At 34.1% G+C, this 24,757-nt stretch overlaps 1 protein-coding gene and 1 long non-coding RNA gene across 2 annotated transcripts; one reads left to right on the top strand and one right to left on the bottom strand.

Moving 5' to 3' along the window:
• The first annotated feature begins 10,593 nt into the window (after nt 1-10,593).
• On the top strand, nt 10,594-15,562 carry LOC112037399 (probable linoleate 9S-lipoxygenase 5). Its single transcript, XM_024070210.2, has 9 exons — nt 10,594-10,990; nt 11,626-11,915; nt 12,636-12,876; nt 13,072-13,410; nt 13,533-13,618; nt 13,702-13,809; nt 13,927-14,231; nt 14,326-14,589; nt 14,675-15,562. Exons 1-9 carry the CDS (start codon nt 10,744-10,746, stop codon nt 15,441-15,443), a joined length of 2,649 nt encoding a protein of 882 aa, XP_023925978.2. The 5' UTR covers nt 10,594-10,743; the 3' UTR covers nt 15,444-15,562.
• LOC136062901 (uncharacterized) lies at nt 11,556-17,218 on the bottom strand. Its single transcript, XR_010624637.1, has 2 exons — nt 17,026-17,218; nt 11,556-11,871 (listed from the first exon to the last, which is right to left on the bottom strand). It is a non-coding gene; the product is annotated as an uncharacterized LOC136062901 (long non-coding RNA).
• Between the last annotated feature and the right edge of the window lie 7,539 nt (nt 17,219-24,757).

Raw genomic sequence — 24,757 nt, 5'->3', positions numbered from 1 at the left:
CATTGTCCCATTTGAAAAAAAAAAAAATTTCCCTAATACTGTTTGGAAAAAAAAATTTTATATTTATTTTTTTATTGTGGCAATTGAAACAATTTTCGGCAATGCGATTGCCACAATTGAATAAAAAAAAAAATTTCCCCACAATTGTGGCAATGGTATTGCCGAAATACCATTGCCAACAAATTAAAAAAAAAAAAAAAAACTTCCCCACAATTGTGGCAATGGTATTGCCGAAATACCATTGCCACAAATAAAAAAAATTAAAAAATTCCCCACAATTGTGGCAATGGTATTGCCGAAATACCATTGCCACAATAAAAAAAAAAAAAAAAAAATTTCCCACAATAGTGACAATGGTATTGCCGAAATTGTGGGTTGAAACAATTTCGGCAATGCGATTGCCACAAATTGAAAAAAAAATACCCACAATTGAAAAAAAAAAAAAAAATTCCCACAATTGTGGCAATGGTATTGCCGATATACCATTGCCACAAATAAAAAAAAAAAAAAATTCCCCACAATTGTGGCAATGGTATTGCCGAAATGCCATTGCCCACAAATAAAAAAAAAAAAAAATTCCCTACAATTGTGGCAATGGTATTGGCCGAAATACCATTGCCACAAAAAAAAAAAAAAAAAAAATTTCCCACAATTGGACAATGGTATTGCCGAAATTGTGGGTTTTTTTTTTTTGGGAAATGTTTAAAAAAAAGCATTTTCTCTTTGGCATGTCATTGTCCACATTTGAAAAAAAAAAAAAATTTCCCTAATACTGTTTGGAAAAAAATTTTATTTTTTTTTTTTTTTTTTGCTACTGGGGACCTGACTATGGAGGTAGAAGAGCTGTGGAGGAGATAGAGAGAAAAAATGTGCAAAGAGAAAGAGGGAGACGTGCAGTGGAGATAGAAAGAGTCCATCATATAAATTTTTTGGGCTTAGAAATAAGTATAAAATGTATTAAATAAGAGATAATAAATGAAATCAATTAGGATATTAGCATTAATAATGATTTTTTTTTATTTACTGTTAGATTTACTTAAATTCAATTGTTTTAAAAATGTGTAACTCTTTAAAGTTATACCCCATGCATTGCTATATTTGTGGAACTTCCTTTTTTGAAACATTTATGTGGGCGGTTGGACCCGTTATGAGCTCACAGGCCCAGTAAAAGATGTGATTTTTTTTTCCCAACTAGATTAGACACCAACATGGCCCATCTTGACATTAATATGGCAATGTGTGATTAACTAGACGAAAAGCATGCTGTGCGTGTTGGTGTGACCTTAACCTAACCTTTTACTTTGATATTTTAACCACCCCCACACCCTAACCTTTTACTTTTTGTAGAGGTTTAGGGCCGGTTTGTTACAACAATTTTCAGTGTTTAAAAAATATTATACGTATTTTCACACACTTTTTTACTAATACATGTTTTCAAAAAATATAAATAACGTTATTAGAATAACATTACCAAACGGGTCTTGAGATTTAGAATGATAAACCTAGCTTTGATTATTATGGTCTATTACTTAATTAATTTAAGCATCCTTCGGTTATATTGCCTTATTGGGTTTTGAGACTAAAAGTATCAAGAATATGATAAAGTACTAGTTATCCATTTTCCTTTTTAGATGCATTATACTAAAACTTTCATACCTGCTAAAGCATAGAATATATCTAAGAAATTTTTTTTTTTTTTTTTTAAATCTTCCTTTTCTTTCTTCTGTTTCCTTTGTAATAGCTAGGGAGGAAGGTCTTCGTTGTGCTTTATATTGCCTTTTCTTTCTTTCGGTTGGAGCGGTTGAAACCTTAGGGAATAATATATTGTGCTCACATTTATATATTGTAATTCCATATTCTCATATCTTTTCCTCTTTCCTTTGATTCCTTGTGTGGCAAAGAAGTAAAGAAGAGTATCATAAACTCAGAGATGAGAATATTTGATCAATTAAGGATAATTTCATTGTAAATAAACCGATAAAAATTGACTTAGAAAAACAAAAAAACAAAAAGGTACCTGAAATTTGACATGGCAATTAATAGAAAAAGGGTAAATGAAATTTAGCTTCGTTTTTTATTCTCAATTTTTATAATATATGCATTCCACAATATATTAATCATGCAAAAGCAAAATCCACTATACTAGACCAAGCCCAAAAAAAAAAAAAAAAAAAAAAAAGTTGCAAAAGGCCAATTAATCAAAGAATATTTGACTTGACCCTTACTTTCGATTTTTAGTGACATATATTACTTTATCAAGTTGTGTATCATGCATGGTATAGTTTAGATACTTTTCAATTTTAATGCACTTGTTTTTGTTGCCATAAACTAATCAAATGATAAATCAAGTGGACCATCCTGATGAATTTTGTCCCCGTAATTATCCTAATCATACTTGCTAGCATTTTTTTTAGTAATTAATTAGCCTATAGCCTGGGATTTTAATTACTAGCTTACATAATAAGACTTCATTACTCATCAGACTTGACCCAACTCATTGTGATTATATTTGATTCATTTGAAGGTTAATAAATATCAAGATGCATGACAGTTTGTTGTTAGGTAAAGTTGATTACCAGTCAAAATTACACTAAGTGATGCACAGATCTCTTCTATTTCTTTGTCCTCTCCAATTTATAAGAAAGGGATTTGAGTAAAGCAAAAAATAGACATGAAAATGACATAAAGTGAAAGACCCAATCCTGCTTGTTTCTCTAATGTGACTGTATGTCAAAATTGGAAGCTTAAAGTTTTTGTATATCTAGAAGTTGTGGTTTTTACTTTTTACTATTTAGATGCTTCCCTAACGACCTAATATTATTAAGTTATAGTGGAATTTGCCCTTTTTTACGTAAAAGTTATCATCCACTTCTTTCATATATTATCTTCTTGTTACAATACCTTGGCACATAATCTTGATGAAGCTTAAGGCATCATAGAATAAAAGAGGGAAACATTTAGTTTTTCCTTTTTAATGGTAAAAGAGCAACACTTTTGGTGCGTGTGTGGAATTCAGTTTTGTTTTGCATTGTTGTTTTCTTTTTTTGGTAGTGAACAATTGTCAATCTCAGAATGAAAGAAAGGTCAGTAGTTATGGCTGAATACTTGAATATACTTACCTTAAAAGTTATATTTTACTTGTACTGATTATTGATTAAGACAATTTCCATATATGTTTATATACTAAGGCTTGATTGATAAGAGCACGGGTATCTTAGATTAAAAGAAGTGTATCTAAATATCATTTTTTTTAAGAAACAAACTAACTATTGAACACACACGCTTAATTATATTCTCTTACCAAGTTTAAACACATTACTTAACCCCAAAACACCACTACAAAAACATATCTAACTATTTATTGATTGTTTGTGTACGCGTGTTATGTCTCACCACATCATAAAAGGAACATTGCCAGCCCAAAAAGTATGCAACTCTCAATCGTTTGTTTAGAAGAAAAGCATCCAACATTTGAATTTCATGCATTGAATAAAAGTAATTGTGTTTAATTATCTAAAATAAACTGGGGAAAAAAATACTAACCCCATATGTGGTTTCCGCGTAAAACACAAAACATGTTTTGTATTGTCTTATATCTAAACAGGTAATAATGTAACACTAAACTTCTTAAGATTTGGAGTGTAATATCAAACTTTCCTTGTGATAGTATTTTATGTGAAAGTGAAAATAATATGAAAAAAAGTGTCAACTCAATTTATGTTTTCATTACTCTTTTACGAGTTACACAAAAAAAATACTCAAGGGACGTTGTATGTTACCCTAAAAACTTCATGGAATTCAGTGTTTTTAAAGGAAATCACAAACAGTTGGTCACATATATGGAAGTATTGCTGTATTGGTAATCTTAATTCCAAATTAAAAGAAGGAAAACCAAGGAAAAAAAAAAAGCTAACGTACATTGCAAATTAAACAGATAAATCCAAATGCTTCATGACAAGAAATAAAAGCCACTCAATGAGGGAAGGTGGCGGTGAGTTATGTCCATACTCCATACAATATATATTTCAATTATACACGGATATTAATTCTAATCCAGAGGATTATACGTAATTATTCTAGTAAATGAATTGTAGGCTTTGCTTTGAATGTAGGCTTTATTTACAAAATTATTAAGCATTCTCGTAGTACAACAATGTTGAACTACCTCTTTTTACATAAATGATAAATGTTATCATAGATTTAATTAGTAAGACTTAATATTAATAAGACTTACTATTATATAAATTAAAGAAAGTGTATCACATCATTGTACTCTTGAAATACTAAATAATTACTACTCGCTTCATGTCTAGTTTAATTGTTATAAGACTGTCAAGGACTAAAACTCGCTTGGCAAATGAGTTTTAGTACAAAATCGAAAAGAATGGTTTACATTCCAAGTGAGATGCATGCCCAACAAGTCCCATATTACACCTTTAGTGATGTAATTTTTTTTTTCTTGATAGGTAAAGATGGAAATTTTTTATACTACTAATGTTCAAGTTCCTCTTCAGTATAATATTTGGATTCTTATCGCATGCAGCCTCTCTTTTTGGTGTAGTAAATGAGGACTTCACTTAACATTAAACATCCATTACAAATGTGTTTAATGAACTTAACCTGTTAGAGCATTAGCATTGAAAAATTCCAATGCTACTCTATTTTACAATTCTAAAAAGCCATTTTATCATTATATCATACCATTTTACAATACCTCCACATCCCAAACTTCTACTTCTCTTTTTTACTTATTAAAATAATATATCTACATAATAAAACAATATATCTTAAAATTATATCTTTTCTCTCTCATCTCTCTTCTCTCTCTACATAATAAAATATTATTATTTTTTTACAATACTTGCTACAGTGCAATTCTATGTTTAGAATTGCACTATAGCAATATTGCAAAAAAATTTGCAATACTGCTGTTTAGCATTTCCCAATGTAGATGGTTTTGGGGCTTAAAATTTCAAATTTTCCTTAGATTTGGCATTAGTATTTCCCAATACTAATGCTCTTAGAGTACAAACCATACTAACTTTAACAAAAATAGAGGTTACAAAGTGTACGAATTGGTAGCATTATTTTTTCTTTGCAGCTGTATCAGCACACTTATTGGCTTCACAGGGCACAGGCCTAGCTAGATAATGAAACATACATGTTTAATATATATATATATATATAAGACAAAGTACTATATTAAACTAGCAGTGTTTGTGAGTTCGCTTTCCACATCTTGCTTCTTATTTTTTTTGGAGTCCCCTATGTTTTTATATTTTGATCTACAGTGTAGGATATTAAAAAAAATTGCAACTATCATGTTTTTAATTAAAATAGTCTACTTTTGAGCTTTATTTAATCAATTATATTTATATATATCCTTTTGATAATATCTATTTTTCAATTAAAGACAAAGTTTTATCTCATCTCTTATCATGATATTGCTGATAGTCCAAAATTTGTTTGATTTTACACGTTTGTGGTTGTGGAGAATCTGGAGGTCACACTGGCACTTTTATGAATTATGGCTGGGTCCTTTTTTACTCATCTTTTGGGCACCATCTATTAATTCCTGGGGTTGCGTAAGAGCAAAAGGATATCAATTACGCTAGCTGGTACTTTTTTGTCTGAAAGAATCCAACTACCATGTGTCCTGATTTGCGGGCCGTAGAATTTCATTCACCAATGCAAAGCGGAATTGGGTTAACTATTCAATTTATCTTCATTTAATGAAGTTACAAGTCTTTTCATATAAAAAAAGAAGAAAAAGAAGAAGAAGAAGGTTTTTTTTTTTTGGGGGGGGGGGGGGTGGGGTGGTGTTTGCTATTCAATCGGATGCTTCTAAATGAACAAAAAAAACATTAAAAAAAAAAACCAGAAAAAACAAAAAACAAAAGCAAACTATTCAATTAGATCAGAGATACTGCTCACCCAAAGACAAGGGCAACATCAATTAAAAAAAAAAAAAAGATGAGAGCAACATTTTATTTTAATAGGGTAACTATTTTTTATTTTAAGAAAAAAATGAAATAATGTAATAATAGGATAACTATTTTTTTTCTCGGGTAGAAAATAGGGTAACCAACACGAATTAAATAATAAATAATACTTAATATGACTTTTGTCACTGAATTATTAGTTGCGTCAGATTTAATTATTGAAAATTTTATAACACTTAATATGACTTTTGTTATGTGAAGAACAAGTGTTAATTAATGTGATAGTTTTTTTTTTTTTTTTTAATTTTAATTTTTAATTTTTTAATAGTGTATTCTCAAAACTTTCAATCAGAGACTAATTATTGTTTGCGACGGGTGAGCCCTAGTGAAGTAAATCACTAGCTTAGAGGGTTTTTTTAAAGTGCAGGTACGTACTCGGACTCGAACTGGGGAGCACACCCAGTCAAACTGAGGACAAACACTTTGAGACCAAGTGCCCAATCATTTTTTTTTAACAACTATTAACATGTAGGTATGTTATGATTACTGCATAATAAAAATTGTGCCAATAATTAATGTAGTATTACTATAATTAAAACATGTCATATCAATAGTTGTGAAGAATATTATGCTCATAGCGTTACTTCAATATAAAATGAAGTCTTCCTTTAGAAAGCAGTTCCATTTTGCCATGGCATCATTCCTTGCACATATTTACCTCTCTCTAAATATGCTTGAGCGATCATTTTCTAATTTAGGCGAGGAGGAATATGCAATTATTATTAATAGGACTGATAAATGTGTTACTTGTAGCATGCTTATCTATAAGATAAACCAACATACTTTTATTCAAGATCAAAAAGGTAAATGGATCCCCCATCTCCAGCCCCAACTATCTAATTTTCAAAAAAGAAAAAAGAAAAATGGATATTTGGTTTCTCAAGGACAATTTGAGGACAGAAAAAGTATTAAATTATGGTTTTTTTTTTTTGCTTGAACTAAATTTCTCCTCTTAAAATAGTTATACAATATCACTAAATTACAAAAAAAAAAAAGAAAAAAAAAGTTACGAACTTATAGATTTGAAATATACTTTATGAGACGGTACTCATCAATCAAGATTCTTTGGATGCATCTGATTGCCTGTCTGTTATACGAAAGGGGACAATTAAGTACTAATTAATATGTTTTCTTTCATTTTCCTTTTGTTTGTTTTCTTTTATTTTCTTTTTTTTTTCCCATATTAGTTGTGTGTGTCTAGTGTTTGCTGTTTATAATCCCAATCTACAATTACGAAAGAGGTCTACAACTACAAATGTTAGGTTCTTTTGTAGTTGTACTCTGATTATATAATATATTATAAACCCAATTTAAAATACTATTATTACTTTATCCGTGTGTATTTTAATAAGTATTACTATTTACTTTAAAAAAAAAAAATTTTGAAGGATGGGTAAATAATTAGATTGAAGCTTTAAAAGTAAAAAGAATAAAAATAAAAGTGAAGGTGTAGCCTTTATATATAGTAAAATAGCATGTGATGTCTCTTTACATTCACTAAGAAATAGATATGGGAATGAGAATGTTATCTATTGGATACCATCACTGAATTTTCTTAAAATGTAAAAAATATGGTCGATTGGATACCATCACTGAATTTTCTTAAAACGTAAAAAATATGGTCGATTTGAAAGTGTGATGAACTATTTGACTTTCATGCAAAACACCAAAACAAATGTTCCACTATAAGTAAATCCAATTATTTTCATTAGGGGTATGCATGAGTTGGGTTGGGTTGGATTGAGGAGACTTTTCGACCTAATCCATTATGGTGGGTTAAAAAAAAATCCAACACAACCTAACCCATCACAGGGGTTCAACCCAACCCACATGAATTGGGTTGGGTTAGGTTGAACCCATGGGTTGGACACATTTTTTTTTTTTTATTGCTATTATTATTAAATTGAGCAAAAAAATATATCTCACTTGCCACCTGAATTGATAAACAAGATATATATGAACTAGTATTCCAACTTAGTTATAAACAAAATATATTCAACTGGGTTGATAAACAAAATATACATGAACTAATATCCTAACTCAGTTATAAACATATAAGAGTAGAGTGAGAGAGTGAAAGTGGGAAGTGGCAGAGAGAGAAATAAGACTGTTAGGGTTTGCGAGGTAATTAGGTTTTATATAGAATGTGCTAAATAGAGGAAAAATTAAATAAAAAAGTATTAATTATATAATATAGTTTTAAATATATATTAAATATATATAATTTAAAATTTAAATATATAGGTGGATTGGGTCGGATCGAGTTAGGCGGGTTATGATTGTTATGATCCAAACCCAACCCACCCTCCCCTAAAAACTGACCCAGCTTGGCAAGTTGGGTTGGGTTAGGTCAATTTTGGCGGGTTGGTGGGTTAGCTGTACACTCCTACTTTTCATCCACATTTTCTTGTGAGTTGTGACTGTTCATCTTCTCTGAGTAGCTACTAGTTAATTTGGGTAATGAGCAAATTCAATTTTATACTGCGTTAGGCTCAAGAAATATATTAAAATCCCATTGATTACTATAATTTTACACAAGGAAGATTCTTGTAACTCATTTAATTCTACCCCAACAGATTGTTATTCAACAATTAGAAAATTCTGAGTTTTCTACCTGCATACTCTTTCATTTAAACTTAAAACATAACCTAATCTCATTTATATAATTTCACAAATGCAACTTGCTTTAAAATCTCTTTCTCATTTGATGGAGTTCGTGTATAGGATGACACCTCCCATATTATAAGTTATTACGAAATATAAACTATTGGCGATGAAATATTTGTAAAGTATTAATGCTCATTATTATCTTAATCAAATAGAAATCCCCTACAAAGTTATATTGTGTTTTTTTGGCTGAATAGTATATTTTGAGTGTTATTTATAAATTATGTTATGTACCCATTCATCCATTAATCATGTATATAGACAATTTGGAGGAATCAAATATGAGGAGATTATTGCCAAGAGTTTTGTAACTCAACTAAATGATCATTCTTGGCATTTCCAACAGAGACATTCATAGTTCAAATTCATCTCTCTCCCAAGTTCGAACTATTTAATTTAAAAAGAAAGAAAGAAGAAGAGATGATTATTAAGTTAATGTCTCAACTAATAAATTTCACCTATACAATTTCGAAAAGAATTCGAATGTGTAGGCTAAATTTGAATTTTTGTGAGTGTAACCAAAAAAATATTTTGCAAAGAAATATTTTAATCAATTAACAAAAATGTGGATCTACCTATCTCTATTCAACAAAATCATTTTCATGTTAATTAGATATTAGGATGGTTATTTTGAGACCTTTGGTTTATATAAGAAAATTATTCTTGGACGGATTTATTTAACAAATACTCTCATAGACCCAATTTTTCTCTCTTCTTATTCTCAAATTCTCATTACAAAAGAATGAAAACCTTAAATATAGCATGATGCATAACTACTTGGGACCAAATATATGCTTTGTAATTCAAGGGAAAGGGATAATGCATGTATAAAAAAAAAAGACAAAGTTTAGCTATAAAATTGGTTGTAGTCTAAAACTACAACCTTACTTAATATTTTTTTATTTGAGGTAAATTTTGAAAAATCCACCATTGGATTATATATATATATTTTTTATATCCTCCATGTTTGCAAAATTTCTAGAAAATTAAAGATTAATAGCTATGTTGTCAATAAATTGTTTAAATTGCAAGTTTTTGTTGTTTAAAATTATGCATAACATATAATTTTATAGATAATATAGTAAATAATATCTAATTGTCACAAAATTTGACATTTGTATTAACAGCGTAAAGAACATACAATCTAACGATTAAATTTTCAAAATATATAGTTAATATTAATGATGTTAAGTAAGATTGTATCTTTATGCTACAATTAATTTTGTAGTTAAATTTTGTACTAATAAAAATTAAATAATTATTATAGGCAAAAGGTCTAAGTTTATAAGTATTTTAGAGAGAGAAAGGAGGCCATCCACCATATTTGTCTTCTCCGAGCTATATTCACATATCTTAGTATTCCTTCACTAGTAGATAATTATTAGACATAGATTTCAATGTCCATTCTCATAATTAATATATTTTAGATGGCCATAACTACATGTAGTTAAACAAAGAGAAAGGAGGCCATGTACCATGTATATTTGTCTTTCTTCCAACTTTATTCGTATATACTAATGCAGTGGTATAACTGCTAAGATGAATCAATGGCCACATAAAAAATCGAAAAGGCATGTGTGAAAGAGACCATACCAATTGGCACATAGATATAAAAAATTATTGTTTGCTAACAAAATAGACTAAAAAACTTTTGTTTTTTTTTGGTATTGTATTCCAAAAGTAAATACCAAATGTGGTTACCAATGCCGAATCAGGTCCTTTAATTATTCATTAATAAAAAGATAAAGATTGAAATTCGTTTTGGGACCCCACCATACAGTTGGCACCATCACTATCAGAAGCCCTGCATAGATGGAGCTAGAGCTACATTGTATTCATACAGAATTATAGTTCTAGACCTGAAGTCTTTCTCAGGTCAAGTGAAAAAAAAAAAAAAAAAAAAAGAATCAGACAAAAAAGTACTGCTTATATAATTATATTCCAGCTAACCAAACTAGAGCAGTGCAGGTTCTCCTATTATCGATCTCTCCAAAGATTCTGTCTCTCTCATTTCTCATTTCTTATTTCCAATATCAAAGAAGAGTGTCTTCTTCAAGCTAACAGTCCTTCTTTGATGGCTTCTTGTTCCAGTTCAGAGATGGTAAAGAAAATAATAGAAATGTTTTGTGGCAAGAACAAGAAGAAGAATATTCACAATCACAAGGTGGGAGAGAGAAAGAAAGTAAAAGGGACTGTTGTTTTAATGAAGAAGAACGTGTTGGACTTCAAAGATATCAAAGCTTCGTTTATTGATCGGATTCATGAGTTGTTGGGCAAGGGTGTGTCCATGCAACTCATCAGCTCTGTCCATCCTGACCCAGGTTACCGTCTTTCTCTCTTTCTCTTAAACTCTTTATCTGTTTAACTTAATTATTAAGTTATATGAGTGCGACTTTGTCATGTTAGTCCTTCGATGAAGCCAAAAGCATTACCTTCAAATCAAACACCAAATGCCTTCTTTTTTAAGCATTCTTCTCTAAAGTCTAAATACTATTTTGTTTTCTAGCACAGACATTGTAATTTTATTTCTTACCAGTCATCAAAGTTTAAACTAATGAAAGTTTGAATTTTGTTAATATCAGAGATGGCATAGGTAGAAGTTATAAGCTTTTTAAAAAATGATTATCGGGATATATATATATATATATTATGGCTTTACATATGATAGGACTATAGGCCAAAAAAGATTAATATAACTAAAATCAAATATTTTATTAAAAAGAATCATTTAGTCCAATTCAATCACTTGGGTTCAAAGCTCAGTCTAGCTGTAAGTAAACTCAATTCAATTAATTGGGATCTAAGCTCAGTTTAGCATAGTTGAATTTCAATCAAGTAGCTTTTTGAACAACTTCCTAGCATTGTCTTTGATCTTGATAAGTAAAATTCAATGATAAAACAGCTGTGAAGATTAATCGTGCTAAGAAACTAAAAATCTTGTTACATGTGTGTTTAGCAAATGTATTGCAAGGGAAGCTTGGAAAGGTGGCGCATTTGGAGAAATGGGTTACAACAATCACTCCATTAACAGCAGTAGAAACTGTATTCACCATTTCATTTGACTGGGATGAGTCCATGGGTGTTCCTGGGGCCATCATTGTAAGAAACCACCATCACAGCCAGTTTTACCTTAAGACAGTCACCTTAGAAGATGTTCCTGGGCATGGCCGTGTGCATTTCGTTTGCAATTCTTGGGTTTACCCTGCACATCGTTACAAATACAATCGCGTATTCTTCTCAAACAAGGTAATTTGGTTTTGATTTCTTAAAGCAATAAGTTTAGCTAGGTACACAACCTTTTTCACAACCACTGACATAGCTTGATACAATTGTTTTACAATTGGTGTCAGTAGTGGACCTAGATAAAAATGATATTGGTCCAACCACAACAAACCATGTGGGCAATTTTGAAAAAGTTGTTAGAAAATAGTGTCCTAAAAATTACTCATTATTATGCGGAACAAAGTTTGCTCCATTATAAATCTAAACTGTGATCTTTGTGCTATCACTAATTCATTACAAATACAATCGTACATTCTTCCAAAACATGATGCTTAGACCTAATGAGTAACCTTTGTAGCATCATACGTAGCCCACTAGGTAGTGCTTTCTATAATGATTGTTCGTTTCTACCGAAATTGGAAGCTTATCATTCTGCTTCCATTTTGGTTTGCCAAAATTACCATTCCATTTCTCTTTCTCCATGTAGATCAGCTGGTATTTTCAGTCCTTGTTAATGTGTAGGGTTCAGGTTCTGTTGAGCACATTATGATTTTTGGAAATGTAGCCATGTTAAAATCTAAACAGGACTCAAAAGTTAACTTCATACAAAATGGTTACTGGCTGCTTGATTGACATGGTGGACCAAATAAATAGGGAAATAAGCTTTTATCATTAGTTTTCGTTCCTAGGACAACACTATGATCATGTTTCAATGAAGTAACAGACTTTTTATTTATGTACTAGACCTACCTTCCATGTCAAACACCTGAGCTGTTACGCAAGTATAGGGAAGAAGAACTGGCAAATCTACGTGGAAATGGAACAGGGGAGCTTAAGGAGTGGGACAGAGTCTATGACTATGCTTACTACAATGATTTGGGAAGTCCAGATAAAGGTAAAGATTATGCACGCCCTGTTCTTGGTGGAACAAAGGTGTACCCATATCCCCGAAGAGGAAGAACAGGACGTAAACCAACAAAAAAAGGTTAGTACTCTCAATTCTATTCAAATTTTCAGTTTCCAAATGCTGTGACTAGTATAAACTAGAGGTTTGAGCTCCTTAAATGACTTTAGAATTTTGAGTGACATAAAGTTGTTGTGATAGAATGAATTTTAGGTGTCCTAGAAGAGTTGATTTTGATCATTTTGTGTCAGCAACCTAATGTTCTCATTGTAACAGATCCCAATAGTGAGAGCAGATTGCCACTTATAAGTCTAGACATTTATGTTCCAAGAGATGAGCGGTTTGGCCACTTGAAGTTCTCAGATTTTCTTGCCTATGCACTGAAGTCCCTTGTACAGATATTGCTCCCAGAGCTTTCATCTTTATGTGACAAAACCATTAACGAGTTTGACAGTTTCCATGATGTAATTAAGCTCTATGAAGGGGGGGTTAAGCTACCAAATGGACATACAGTCAGTAAAATTAGGGAACGCATTCCTTGGGAGCTGTTGAAGGAACTCGTTCGTAATGATGGTGAGCGATTCCTCAAGTTCCCAATGCCTGATGTGATCAAAGGTATGCCTAACTTTTCTCCGTTTCAGTTGACATTAGATCCTTTAAAATCTTAGATACCCAAACCTTCACAATTTTTAAACTATTTAACTACAAGTATAAAGCTTTTAATGGTATAATTGTAGAGGACAAGTCTGCTTGGAGGACCGATGAAGAGTTTGGACGAGAAATGCTTGCTGGAGTCAACCCTGTTATCATCAGCCGCCTCCAAGTAAATAGAAATTTGTTAGTTAAGTTGCTAAATGATGTTAAATGGTTTGTTGCTTCAACATTTTACTGGGATGTTGTCTGCAGGAATTCCCCCCAACCAGCAATCTAGACCCTAAAGAATATGGGAATCAAAACAGTGCAATAACAGAAGAACACATAGAGAAGAACCTGAATGGGCTGACTGTAGATCAAGTATTGATCATTCTTATGTTTCTGACTATGTCTACATCATATATCCAATATGACATCCAAAATATGTTACTATACTTTGTTCTACATTGATAACCAATTTCTATTTTCTTGTTCTAGGCAATTAGAAACAACAGGCTGTTTATATTAGATCATCATGATGCACTAATGCCATACCTGATGAGAATAAACTCAACCACCACAAAGACTTATGCCACCAGAACGCTCCTTTTACTGCAAGATAATGGGACACTAAAGCCGTTGGCAATTGAGTTAAGCTTGCCGCATCCACAAGGGGAACGCCATGGTGCTGTCAGTAAAGTTTTCACTCCAGCAGAAGAAGGTGTTGAAGGTTCGGTGTGGCAGCTGGCCAAAGCTTATGCTGCTGTTAATGATTCTGGCTACCACCAGCTTATTAGCCACTGGTATGATGCCTAAGAAAATTACTGCATGATAACAAAAGGTAGAAACTTGACTGTGATCGAGTAAGGATATCTAAATGCATCTGACTATTTGCAGGTTGAACACCCATGCTGTAATAGAGCCGTTTGTAATTGCAACAAATAGACAGCTGAGTGTGCTTCATCCAATACATAAGCTTTTGCATCCCCATTTCCGGGACACAATGAATATAAATGCCTTGGCTCGGCAGATCCTCATCAATGCTGGTGGGGTGCTTGAGCGAACAGTCTTCCCAGCAAAATACGCCATGGAGATGTCTGCTGTTTTATATAAGAACTGGGTGTTCACTGAACAGGCATTACCTAATGAACTGCTCAAAAGGTGTGCAAAGCACTGTCTTTTTAATGATTTCTATAGTTTTAATATTTATCAGAACAAATTTTGATCCACTTTTGATTCATTTTAGAGGAATGGCAGTTCCAGACTCACGCTGCCGCCACGGCCTCAGACTTCTGATAGAGGATTATCCCTATGCTGTTGATGGGCTAGAGATCTGGTCAGCAATTGAGAATTGGGTTAGTGAATATTGTTTTTTCTACTATCCAACTGATGATATGGTCCAAAATGACTCTGAACTCCAATTATGGTGGATGGAGATCCGCAATGAGGGGCATGGTGACAAGAAAGATGAGCCATGGTGGCCTGAGATGAAGACACGAGCTGAGCTTATCCAAGCATGCACCATTATCATATGGGTGGCTTCTGCCCTTCATGCAGCTGTGAATTTTGGGCAATACCCTTATGCTGGCTATCTTCCTAATCGCCCAACTGTAAGCCGCCGCTTCATGCCTGAGCCAGGCACCCCTGAGTATGTGGAACTTGAGTCAAAACCTGAAGTAGCCTTCCTGAAAACTATAACAGCACAGTTTCAAACCCTCCTTGGTGTATCACTGATAGAAATTTTGTCCCGGCATTCAACTGATGAGATTTATCTTGGGCAGAGAGATACTCCTGAGTGGACTTCAGATGCTGAACCACTAGCAGCATTTGAGAAATTTGGAAATAAGCTGAGAGAAATTGAAATAATAATTAATGAAATGAACAATGACCAGAGATGGAGGAACAGGGTTGGGCCAGTCAATGTACCTTACACCTTGCTCTATCCTAACACCTCCGATACTACTAGAGAAGGCGGGCTCACTGGCAAGGGTATTCCCAACAGCGTCTCCATATGAATTTTTTGGTTTGGTAGCAGCAGTCTACTTTTTTGTAAGTTGTGTTAAAGTGAAAGATTGTGAGATAGGTTTTTGTATCCACATTTTTCCTCTTAATGAAGGCAAGTAGTTGTGCATTATCTACAGACAATAACAATGATGAATAGTGTGCCTATTGTTCTTATGTTGTGAAATCTATGTGTAAATTAGCAGATTTTATCCCCAAATATCTATTGTACCACAATTATTGTTACATTTAAATTTAAAGGGTAAAATTGCTCCACCATTATATATAAGTTTTAACACCAGAAGTGTTACAACCATTACACAGAAACAAGCAAACGTTGAGGCACCACAGCATGTAAAGACCATACCCATTGGACCAAATTATATAATAGAGATGCCTACTAAGGCACTAGGATTGTACGGTTGAGATGAAAAAAACACCTGCTATTGTAGTTGAAAACTTGATACAATCTCCATTGCATAACACAGCTCAACTAAATGAATCTGCTTGTCTTAGGATGTGTGCCATTTAGAAACTGAAGGTAACCAGTCACCGTGTCTACATGTGTTATAACAACTTATGTATACTAAAACATTTCATAAATCAAAGTCTTATCCATGCACCCTATCATAACCTCAACCATTAAATGCGATATTGTTGGTAGCTCCAGCTCTATTTGTCAATCCCACAAGTCCCTCCACGAAGCTTCACAAAGAACTTTATCGACAAGAAAATGCCTTTGCTAATAGAACCTTGATGTATATCCCAAGTTTTTTGGTTGTTTGATACAAATTTAATGCTTAGAGCCTTAGACTACAATTTTGTGTTAAGCCACAAAAGGGGTAAACAAGAAAAAAGTAATATTACAAACTTCTCATTTACTTTTCTTGTATATGTGACGCAGGGGAAAACCAAAATGGATGCAACAACAAAATAGAAGAACATAAAAATTAAAGGATAGATAACCTAGGCATTACCATGTACAATTGCCTAAAGTCGAACAAACTTAGGAGTCAACATCTACAGTTGGCTGAAATCAGCACTAAAGCATTGTGAAAATTCTAAGAACATTTTATGAATTCGAAGGAAAAAAAACCTTGACTCTAAGAAATTAATAAAATAGTAATAACATAATTTACTAAGACCTAAAATAAATTATAATTGACCAATAAAAATATAATTTATTTCCAAAATTAAAGTAAATATTTCTCTGCACTTTGGCAACATTAAGTAAACTGCATTTTTTTTTTCTTCTTCATAGCATAGGGAATCTATCTAAAGAAGAGCCATTTGGACTCGTCTTTAGCAAGTAAAACCTACGGGCAACTAACATAACACATAATCTTCACTTTGTTTCTTCAAATCAAATGGTTCTATATTAAATCTTAAAAAAAAAAAAAAAGCTGTATTGATCAATATGCTGCATGTAATGGCGATTCAGAACCAAGGAGCAAAGGCAGTATAGATCCAACATATGGCACATCTAGCACAGCCCATATACAGAACAAAGCAGATTTAAACTCATAATTCAATATTCATACATCTAAGTGCACAGAGAGAGAGAGAGAGGTTCAATATGAAAACGAAGGACTTAACCTTTATGGCTTCATGCGATGAGATTTGGAGACATGGGAGCTGGTTAATCACTTGTGGCAAAGGCTACCAATCACGTTCACAACATCATCAACAATAAGCTGAAAGAAAGCTTCTATCTGTCAATTTTGGCTAGTTTTTCTCACTCTATTTCTGTGACTCTCTTCTCTTATTCGATGCATATATGACACCTTTAAAAGGAAGATTTCCAAACTACCGTCAAAATGCACGGATGACACATGGCTGGTTTCCACATAAAAAGATATGTCTGCATAGTTGCTTCGCACTATCTTTTTCGTAACCATACACAGTTCATTGTCTTTAGCCATTGACAACTAATAAAAATTTTTGTGGAGGTGTTGGGGCAGAGGTCGGGTTCAAGTTTCTAAGAGGAAGTTTTAAATACATATCCACTAAGATTATATTAGAATAGAATTCTATTTTGTATAAAAAAAAAAAATTAGAAAATGTTAACAAATTTCACTGTGCTTTGGCTGTAGCTTAAAAAGCTATTTTATTTTATTATTTAATTTATTTTTACTATTATTTATAAGTTTCATTACACTTTTTACTACTATTCATGAGTTCTACTGTACTATTTTAGTTAATTTTTACTTTTATTTATCGTACTTTTAGCAAAAAGTTTTCATTTTTAGTAAAAAGTTTTTAAATTCAGTAAAATAAATGGATTCCAAACAAACCCTTAGTCATTTTAAGAAATTTTTTAAATGAAAAAAATAGTTAATATTTTGATAATTTTTTTATTTAAAAAAAAGCGGTATAAAATATTTTAAAAATAGTTTACTAAAAATTTTCTTAAAGAATCTCTTAATATGATTCATAAAAGTAAATTTATGTTTTAAGTCAGGCTGGCTAATTTAGTCTTTCTCTAATAAAAAAAAAAAAAAATTGGCTAATTTAGCCGTGACCTTCATTATGAGCCGAAATTTGGATCCAATCCAAGTGGGCCCAGATTACTGCCCAATATTTGCACCCCAAAGGATGCCAAGGCGTTTGGATACAACTTCAAGATCAACTGGATAGCACGTGAACCCGTTTGAGGTCAACTCTACTTCTAAGAGCATTCACATTAAACTTCTCAAATGCTAAAAATGTTATTTTTTAGCATTATTGAGATAAAAATATCACTATATTAAAACTGCTAAATCTTAAATTTTTAAGATTCAAGTTACAGTGCAATATCATATTTGAGACCACACTGTAGTTACAATTGTAAAACAAAAAATATTTTTTAGGCGAAAAGCACATTTTAGTCCCTACATTTTCAAGTGATTCCTATTTTAGTCCATACATTTTATTTTTACCGTTTTTAGTCCATATCTTGAAAAACGCTTCCCGTTTTGATCATTACTGTTACATCAGAAATGGAAAAAGCTGATGTGACAAACTGCAGGAGTAAATAATACTAAATTAATATCTATGTGGCCTAAAATAATAATAAAAAATGTTTTTTAATGCCACGTTAGCATCTAAATTAAAAAAATTAATTTATTAATTTTAACTAAATAAAAAAAAATTAAAAACAGAATTAAAAACTAAAAATCATATGAATTGAGATCTAAGTATATCTTGAACAAGAACACAATCTCAGATTCAAGAACACAAACCCAGAAATAAAAAAAAAAAAAAAAGATTTACAGATCTAAGCAGATTGCAACAAAATACAAATTAGATCTGGAAAAATCAACCAATCAAAGGAGATCGTTGGCCTTGACGGTGGAGAAGAAGTCCTTCTCAGAGAAGATCTTGGTGTACTCGCTGTGGCCAAGGGAGATCCAACGGCTCCGCTTCTCGGCCATCTTCTTCATCTGCTGAAGCCTCCTTTCTCTGAGCACCTCCAAATCGTCGAGGTCAAGGCGATCCAGTGTTGAGATCTCCTCGTCTAGCTTATCCTCCATGGCCTTCGCCACCGTCAGCACTTGCTTCTCTATAATCTGCGCAACACCAACATCAACACCGTCAGCACTTTGTCCTCCATGGTTTTTCTCGCTGTTGATTGAGCCACAAGGTTATTCGCTGATGCATGAGTTGAGTCCTCTTTGGCATAATGCGTTCATGGCCAGTCCTTCTGGCTTGTTCTCAGCTCTTTTGGTCTCTCCATCTCCATCCTCCATGGAACTCTTCAACCATTTTATGGATTTTTAGTCTAAGTTTGTTTTTGAAATTGGTCAAGTTTTTGCATTGACTGACTTTTGGTTTTGGTGGAAGAATTTTCCATGGCAACTTTTTTTATTTTTTTTTATTTTTTTATTTTTAATTTCTGGGTATGTGTTCTTGGATCTGAGTTTGTGTTCCTATTGTTCTTGTTCAAGACACACTTAGATATCAATTCATATGATTTTTAGTTTTCAATTTTTTTTATTTAGTTAAAATTAATAAATTAATTTTTTAATTTGCCATTTGCCATGTCAGCTTTCTCTGTTTCTGATATAACGGCAGTGAACAAAATGGGAAGCGTTTTTCAGGATAGGGACTGAAAGCGGTAAAAATAAAATGTAGGGACTAAAATGCGAATCGCTTGAAAATGTAGGGACTAAAAGGTGCTTTTTGCATATTTTTTATTCACCTCAGGTTCTCTCTGTTCTATATTTCTCTTTCCTTTCTCACTTCTTTCTTCTTTCTTCTCTCTCTGTGCTTCGTCGATGATTGTGCTTTGCCGATGGTCGTGGGTCGTGGTCTGATGTGCTCCGACGATTTTGTCGGTTTGAGTTCATGGGTTTGGGTTTGTGGGTCTGGTTTCATGGGTCTGGGTTCGTGGGTCTGTGTTCGTAGATCATCGACATGACCAGGGTTGAGATTGGGGTGGTGGGTTTTGGTTGGGGTTGAGAACGAGGTGGGTGGGTGGTGATTGAGGTGGGTTGTTGTGGCTGAAGCGTGGGTCTTTGGGTTGTTTTCGTTTTTGTTTTTCTGGTTGATGGTGTTATGAGGTGTGGGTTTGGGTGGTGATGGCTGGCAATGGCTAGCTATGGGTCTTGGGTTTGATGGGTTTTGCTTGCCGTGGCCATCGTGGGTCTTGGGTTTGTGGGTTTTGTTCGCTGCTCTATCCTCCGCCTCCTTCTCTTCGTCTCACGGTGAGGCTTCTCTCTCAAGCTTAATTTAGTTTTTGTTTTTGGATGGATGTTGATTGTGGTGGCAGTGTGTGTAGAAAGGAAAAATTCCCGACCTATCACAAGTCGACACGTCACACTACCAAGTCTACAAAATACAGCCAATTACAAAGCGCCACGTATTGCTGCTAGGTTTTGCTATCACTACTCAGAAACCAATAGAAATTTGCCAAGTGTCATGCAAAAACCAATCACATATCAGTGCACGTGTAAGCGATGACACAATCAGTCCAGTACGTGTAAGCGATGACATAAGCAGACCAATCAAGCTCTGCCACGTGTCACCAATCGGACTCCGCCATGTGTCGCTTACTTACCCCTAAACTCCTATAAATAGAAGCCTTCCTAAGGCATTTGAAAAGAGAGTTGGGAGAAAGGGCACCAAGCCATCTGAGGCACTCAAAAGTCCAGAAGCTCTTCTGGAATCAAGCCCTGAAGCCTTCAGCAACTTCAAGAACTTCAACCTTCAAATACGAAGAACATTCAAAGCAAAATCATCCAAACTACCTGCCTAGATCTTAAAGTTCATTGGAATCAAGCTCAAAAGCCTCCAGAAACCTCAACAAACCACAAATTGGTGAAACTCAATGGATCTAAGCCTCTAAAGCCCCCAAGAACTTCCACCACAAACCTTCAAATACGAAGAACATTCAAATCATATTCCTATATCTCAAAGTTTATTGGAATCAAGCTCAAAAGCCTCCAAAAACCTCAACAAATCACAAATCAGCGAAGCTCTACAGATTCAAGCCTCTAAAGCATCGAAGAACTTCCACCACAAACCTTCGAAGACGAAGAACACACCAAGAACACGAAGAACACACAAAGAACACAAAGAACGTGAAGAACAAAGGATTTTTAACAAGCTCATATCCAGAGATTCATTGTAATTCCTTTTCAACAATCTTCGATCCGTCCCTCAACCAAATTGAAGGATACTTTGGTGTTCGAATCAAAATCACATTACAACAATTCCAAATTAACAAATCTTTTAAGGAGATCGAATCAGAAGATCACACTTTTGTAATCACAGAGAATTGAACCACACAATCATCAATACAAATTTGCACTTGTGAAACTATTTTACTTGTTTGACTTATTTCGAACTGAGAAATTTAGTCGTCCACAAATTCTGGCACGCCTGGTGGGACCTCTCTGCCTCTCATCTCATTCTCCTTTAAAGAAAGAAATCTTCATCATCTTGCTACTAGCTCAAATGGCCTCTAGCAAGAACATTCAAGTTTCAACAGCTACTTCAACTAAACTTGGTACGGCTACCACCAACAACTACATTGGTGCAATCAATTGTAGCCAACGCAAAACAAACAATCAACTTCAATTTCAATCAACCAAGGAAGCCAAGGTCCAGAAAATCATCTCCTTAGACCCTCTTACAAGAAACAAGGTCATCAACAAGGACATCTCCACCTTGGAACACCTTAAGTATGGGAGCAAATCCCCTTCTTCCTTCACAAGAAGTTGGTCGCACGATTTCTCTCCCATCAAAGGGAACCCAAAAAATGAGATTTCACATGCTCACTTCAATTCACTTCCTTCTTTATCATCTTGGAAAGTTGTGTCAGTCATGATGACTAACACCACTACCATGGAAGAAAAGATGGTTGAAATGGAACAAAAGGTCGTTCTTCTCACAAAAGCACTTGAAGATAAGGACCTCAAAATTGCAACTTTAATGAACAAACTTGAAGTACAAGATCTTGGTGAATCAAGCCATGGTCATAAATTCACATCCGTAAAGGATGACAAAGGGAGAGAAATTGAAAACACTCCCCGACGAGAACAATCTACTTCGGTTGCTTTGTTGTCAGTCCAACAATTACAAGACATGATAACAAATACCATCCGAGCACAATATGGAGGTTCTTCTACAAGTTCTCTAACATATTCAAAACCCTACACAAAACACATCAACAATATGAGGATGCCAAATGGGTATCAACCCCCCAAGTTCTTGCAGTTTGATTGCAATGGAAATCCTAAGCAACACGTTGCTCACTTTGTAGAAACTTGTGAGAACGCAGGGACTCAAGGAGGCCTCCTTGTAAAGCAATTTGTCCGTTCGCTCAAGGTTAATGCCTTTGATTGGTATACAGACTTAGAACCTGAGTCAATCGACAGTTGGCAACAACTCGAAAGAGAGTTTCTTGACCGATTCTATAGCACGCGTCGTACAGTGAGCATGATGGAGCTTACTAATACCAAGCAATGGGAATATGAGTCGGTAGTCGATTATATCAATCGATGGCGTTCTTTGAGTTTGGATTGCAAGGATAGACTTTCTGAAATATCTGCTGTAGAGATGTGCATCCAAGGCATGCATTAGGGACTTATTTACATCCTTCAAGGGATAAAGTCTCGAACATTTGAAGAGTTAGCAACTCGTGCGCATAATATGGAGTTGAGCATTGCTAGCCATGGAAGTACAAATCCTCCCATACTTGAGGAAAGCAAAAAGGAAGTAAGGAAGAATGATAGGAATGCAAAAGTCAACCTCAAAGACCCAATAGTTATTAACACTGTTGAAGTCAAGGTTCCAAGAAGAGGAGTGAAGGCAAATGAAAAACAGCTTGAAGGATGGCAAAAGAAATAAGTGCGTCGCCTAACTTTTAAGGAACGTGAGCAAAAAACATATCCGTTCCCTGATGAAGATGTGCCAAACATCTTAGAACAACTATTGCAATTGAAGTTGATTGAATTGCCAGAATGTAGGCGACCAGAAGACATAGGGAAAATTGATGACCCTAATTACAGCAAATATCATCGCATCCTTGGCCACCCAATCCAAAAATGCTTCGTCTTCAAAGATCAAATCATGAAACTTGCCAAAGAAAACAAGATTGATCTAGACTTTGATGAAGTTGTTGGGTCAAACCATGTGACCGTTGCTTGTGATGTACTTCCAACTTTCAAGCAGGGGCCAAACACCAACCAACCTTACAAATTGATTGACAATGATGGAATAAGGATCGGCCCCATCAATGGGAAGTTCCTTAAACACTTCTCTGCTTGAAATTCGAGGATTGCTCCTCGGCAAGAGCTTAAACTACCCACTACAGCGCTGCAAGGGTACATGATGTCTTCCCATTACCTTTGAAAGCGTACCAATAAGGATAAACTAATCCCACTCTATGTCACCAATTGTTAATGTGGCGTAGTGGTTGGATGCCCAAGTCGCCCTTGAGAGGTCTCGGGTTCGATTATTGGTGATACCCACTATTACACACTGAGCCCTCCTTTTTGCAAAAAACAAAAAAACAACAACAAAATATATATATATATATATATATATCAAAAAAAAAAATCTTTCGAACTACGTAATGACTTGATCCCTCTTGAGGGTACGTAGGCAACTTGGTATCATTTACTAAGTTCAGTCACATGAAAAGAAGAAGGATTGCCAGTCTAACTTAAGGAATTTTTCAAAGGTCGTCAATATTTTGAGATTCCTTTAATTGGCAGGCGTTGCTTAGGATCAGTCAATTCCTTACTACATGATACTCAAAGATCATTGTGGTAGAAAAAGACAGCTGCAAAGAATTGGTGTTACTCGGCTTTCCTTGAACTAATGATAAACATAAGTTAGTTCTTGGTTGTGGAGTAAAATAAACTCTTCAACCTCTTTTGCAAAGAATGAATTCTTCATGACATTGCCCCTCTTTTGTGGACATCCTCCCATGTCTCTAAAGTATGTGTTACATCACTTATCTCCTAGTGGCATCTTCTTGTACCTTGCAAGTCTAAGCTACATCGTCTCTCTTCTAGGTTATGTCACTTTACAACTTCGAAATTCATCTCCCTTCTGAGTGGTGTCATTTCACATCATGTTTTTGAAATCTGGATGACGTCATCTTCCTCCAGACTGGTGATAGATTATATATCCAAAGTCGGTGTTGCATCACTTTGCTTCTGTGGGCAGGTTCGTGCAGTGTTGAGTTGTTCATGGCATCTCCTTGCATCTTCAAAGTCTTGATAGGGACTCTTTGCATCTTCAAGATTTAGTTGGCATCTCCTTGCATCTTCAAAGTCTTGATAGGGACTCCTTGCATCTTCAACGTCTTATTGGCATCTTTGAAATCCCGATGTCTAGCTACAGTGCTACGTATCTTCAATGTCTGAGCTATGTTGCCTCTGAAAATTGATGTTGTTGTAGCTTTATTATAAGGTCAATATTGGTGCAACTTCAATGCGACTTCAATGCAAATAAAGTGTTGACGTGACTTCATGACAAAGATGAACGTTGGCACAATTTCGATATGAAGTGTTGTCGTGGCTTCATGACAAAGATGAATGCTCGCACGGCTTTGATACGAATGAAGTGTTGACATGGCAAAAATGGATGTTGGCATGACTTTGGTACGAATGAAGTGTTGACACGGCAAAAATGAATATCGGCACGGCTTTAATACAAATGATGAATGCAGCTTCATTGTGAAGGGAAGTGCAAATATTGCTTCATGGCAAGGATGAATGTTGGCACAGCTTTGATGTAAATGAAGCATTGATGTGGTTTCATGGCAAGGACGAGTATTGGCACGACTTCGGTGTGAATGAAGTGTTGACATAGTTTCACCGCAAAGATGAATGTT

Source organism: Quercus suber, unplaced genomic scaffold, assembly GCF_002906115.3.
Source record: "Quercus suber isolate HL8 unplaced genomic scaffold, Cork oak 2.0 scaffold_465, whole genome shotgun sequence".
Lineage (NCBI taxonomy): Eukaryota > Viridiplantae > Streptophyta > Magnoliopsida > Fagales > Fagaceae > Quercus > Quercus suber.
This window is presented reverse-complemented; position numbering and strand designations above follow the sequence as displayed.

What these genes read in the sequence shown, in the direction of transcription:
- LOC112037399 (XM_024070210.2), top strand. Translation starts at nt 10,744, where the DNA reads ATGGCTTCTTGTTCCAGTTCAGAGATGGTAAAGAAAATAATAGAAATG. An exon ending in CTCTGTCCATCCTGACCCAG is followed by an intron (nt 10,991 to 11,625) that starts GTTACCGTCTTT and finishes ATGTGTGTTTAG; the next exon opens with CAAATGTATTGCAAGGGAAG. An exon ending in CACCAGCTTATTAGCCACTG is followed by an intron (nt 14,232 to 14,325) that starts GTATGATGCCTA and finishes GACTATTTGCAG; the next exon opens with GTTGAACACCCATGCTGTAA.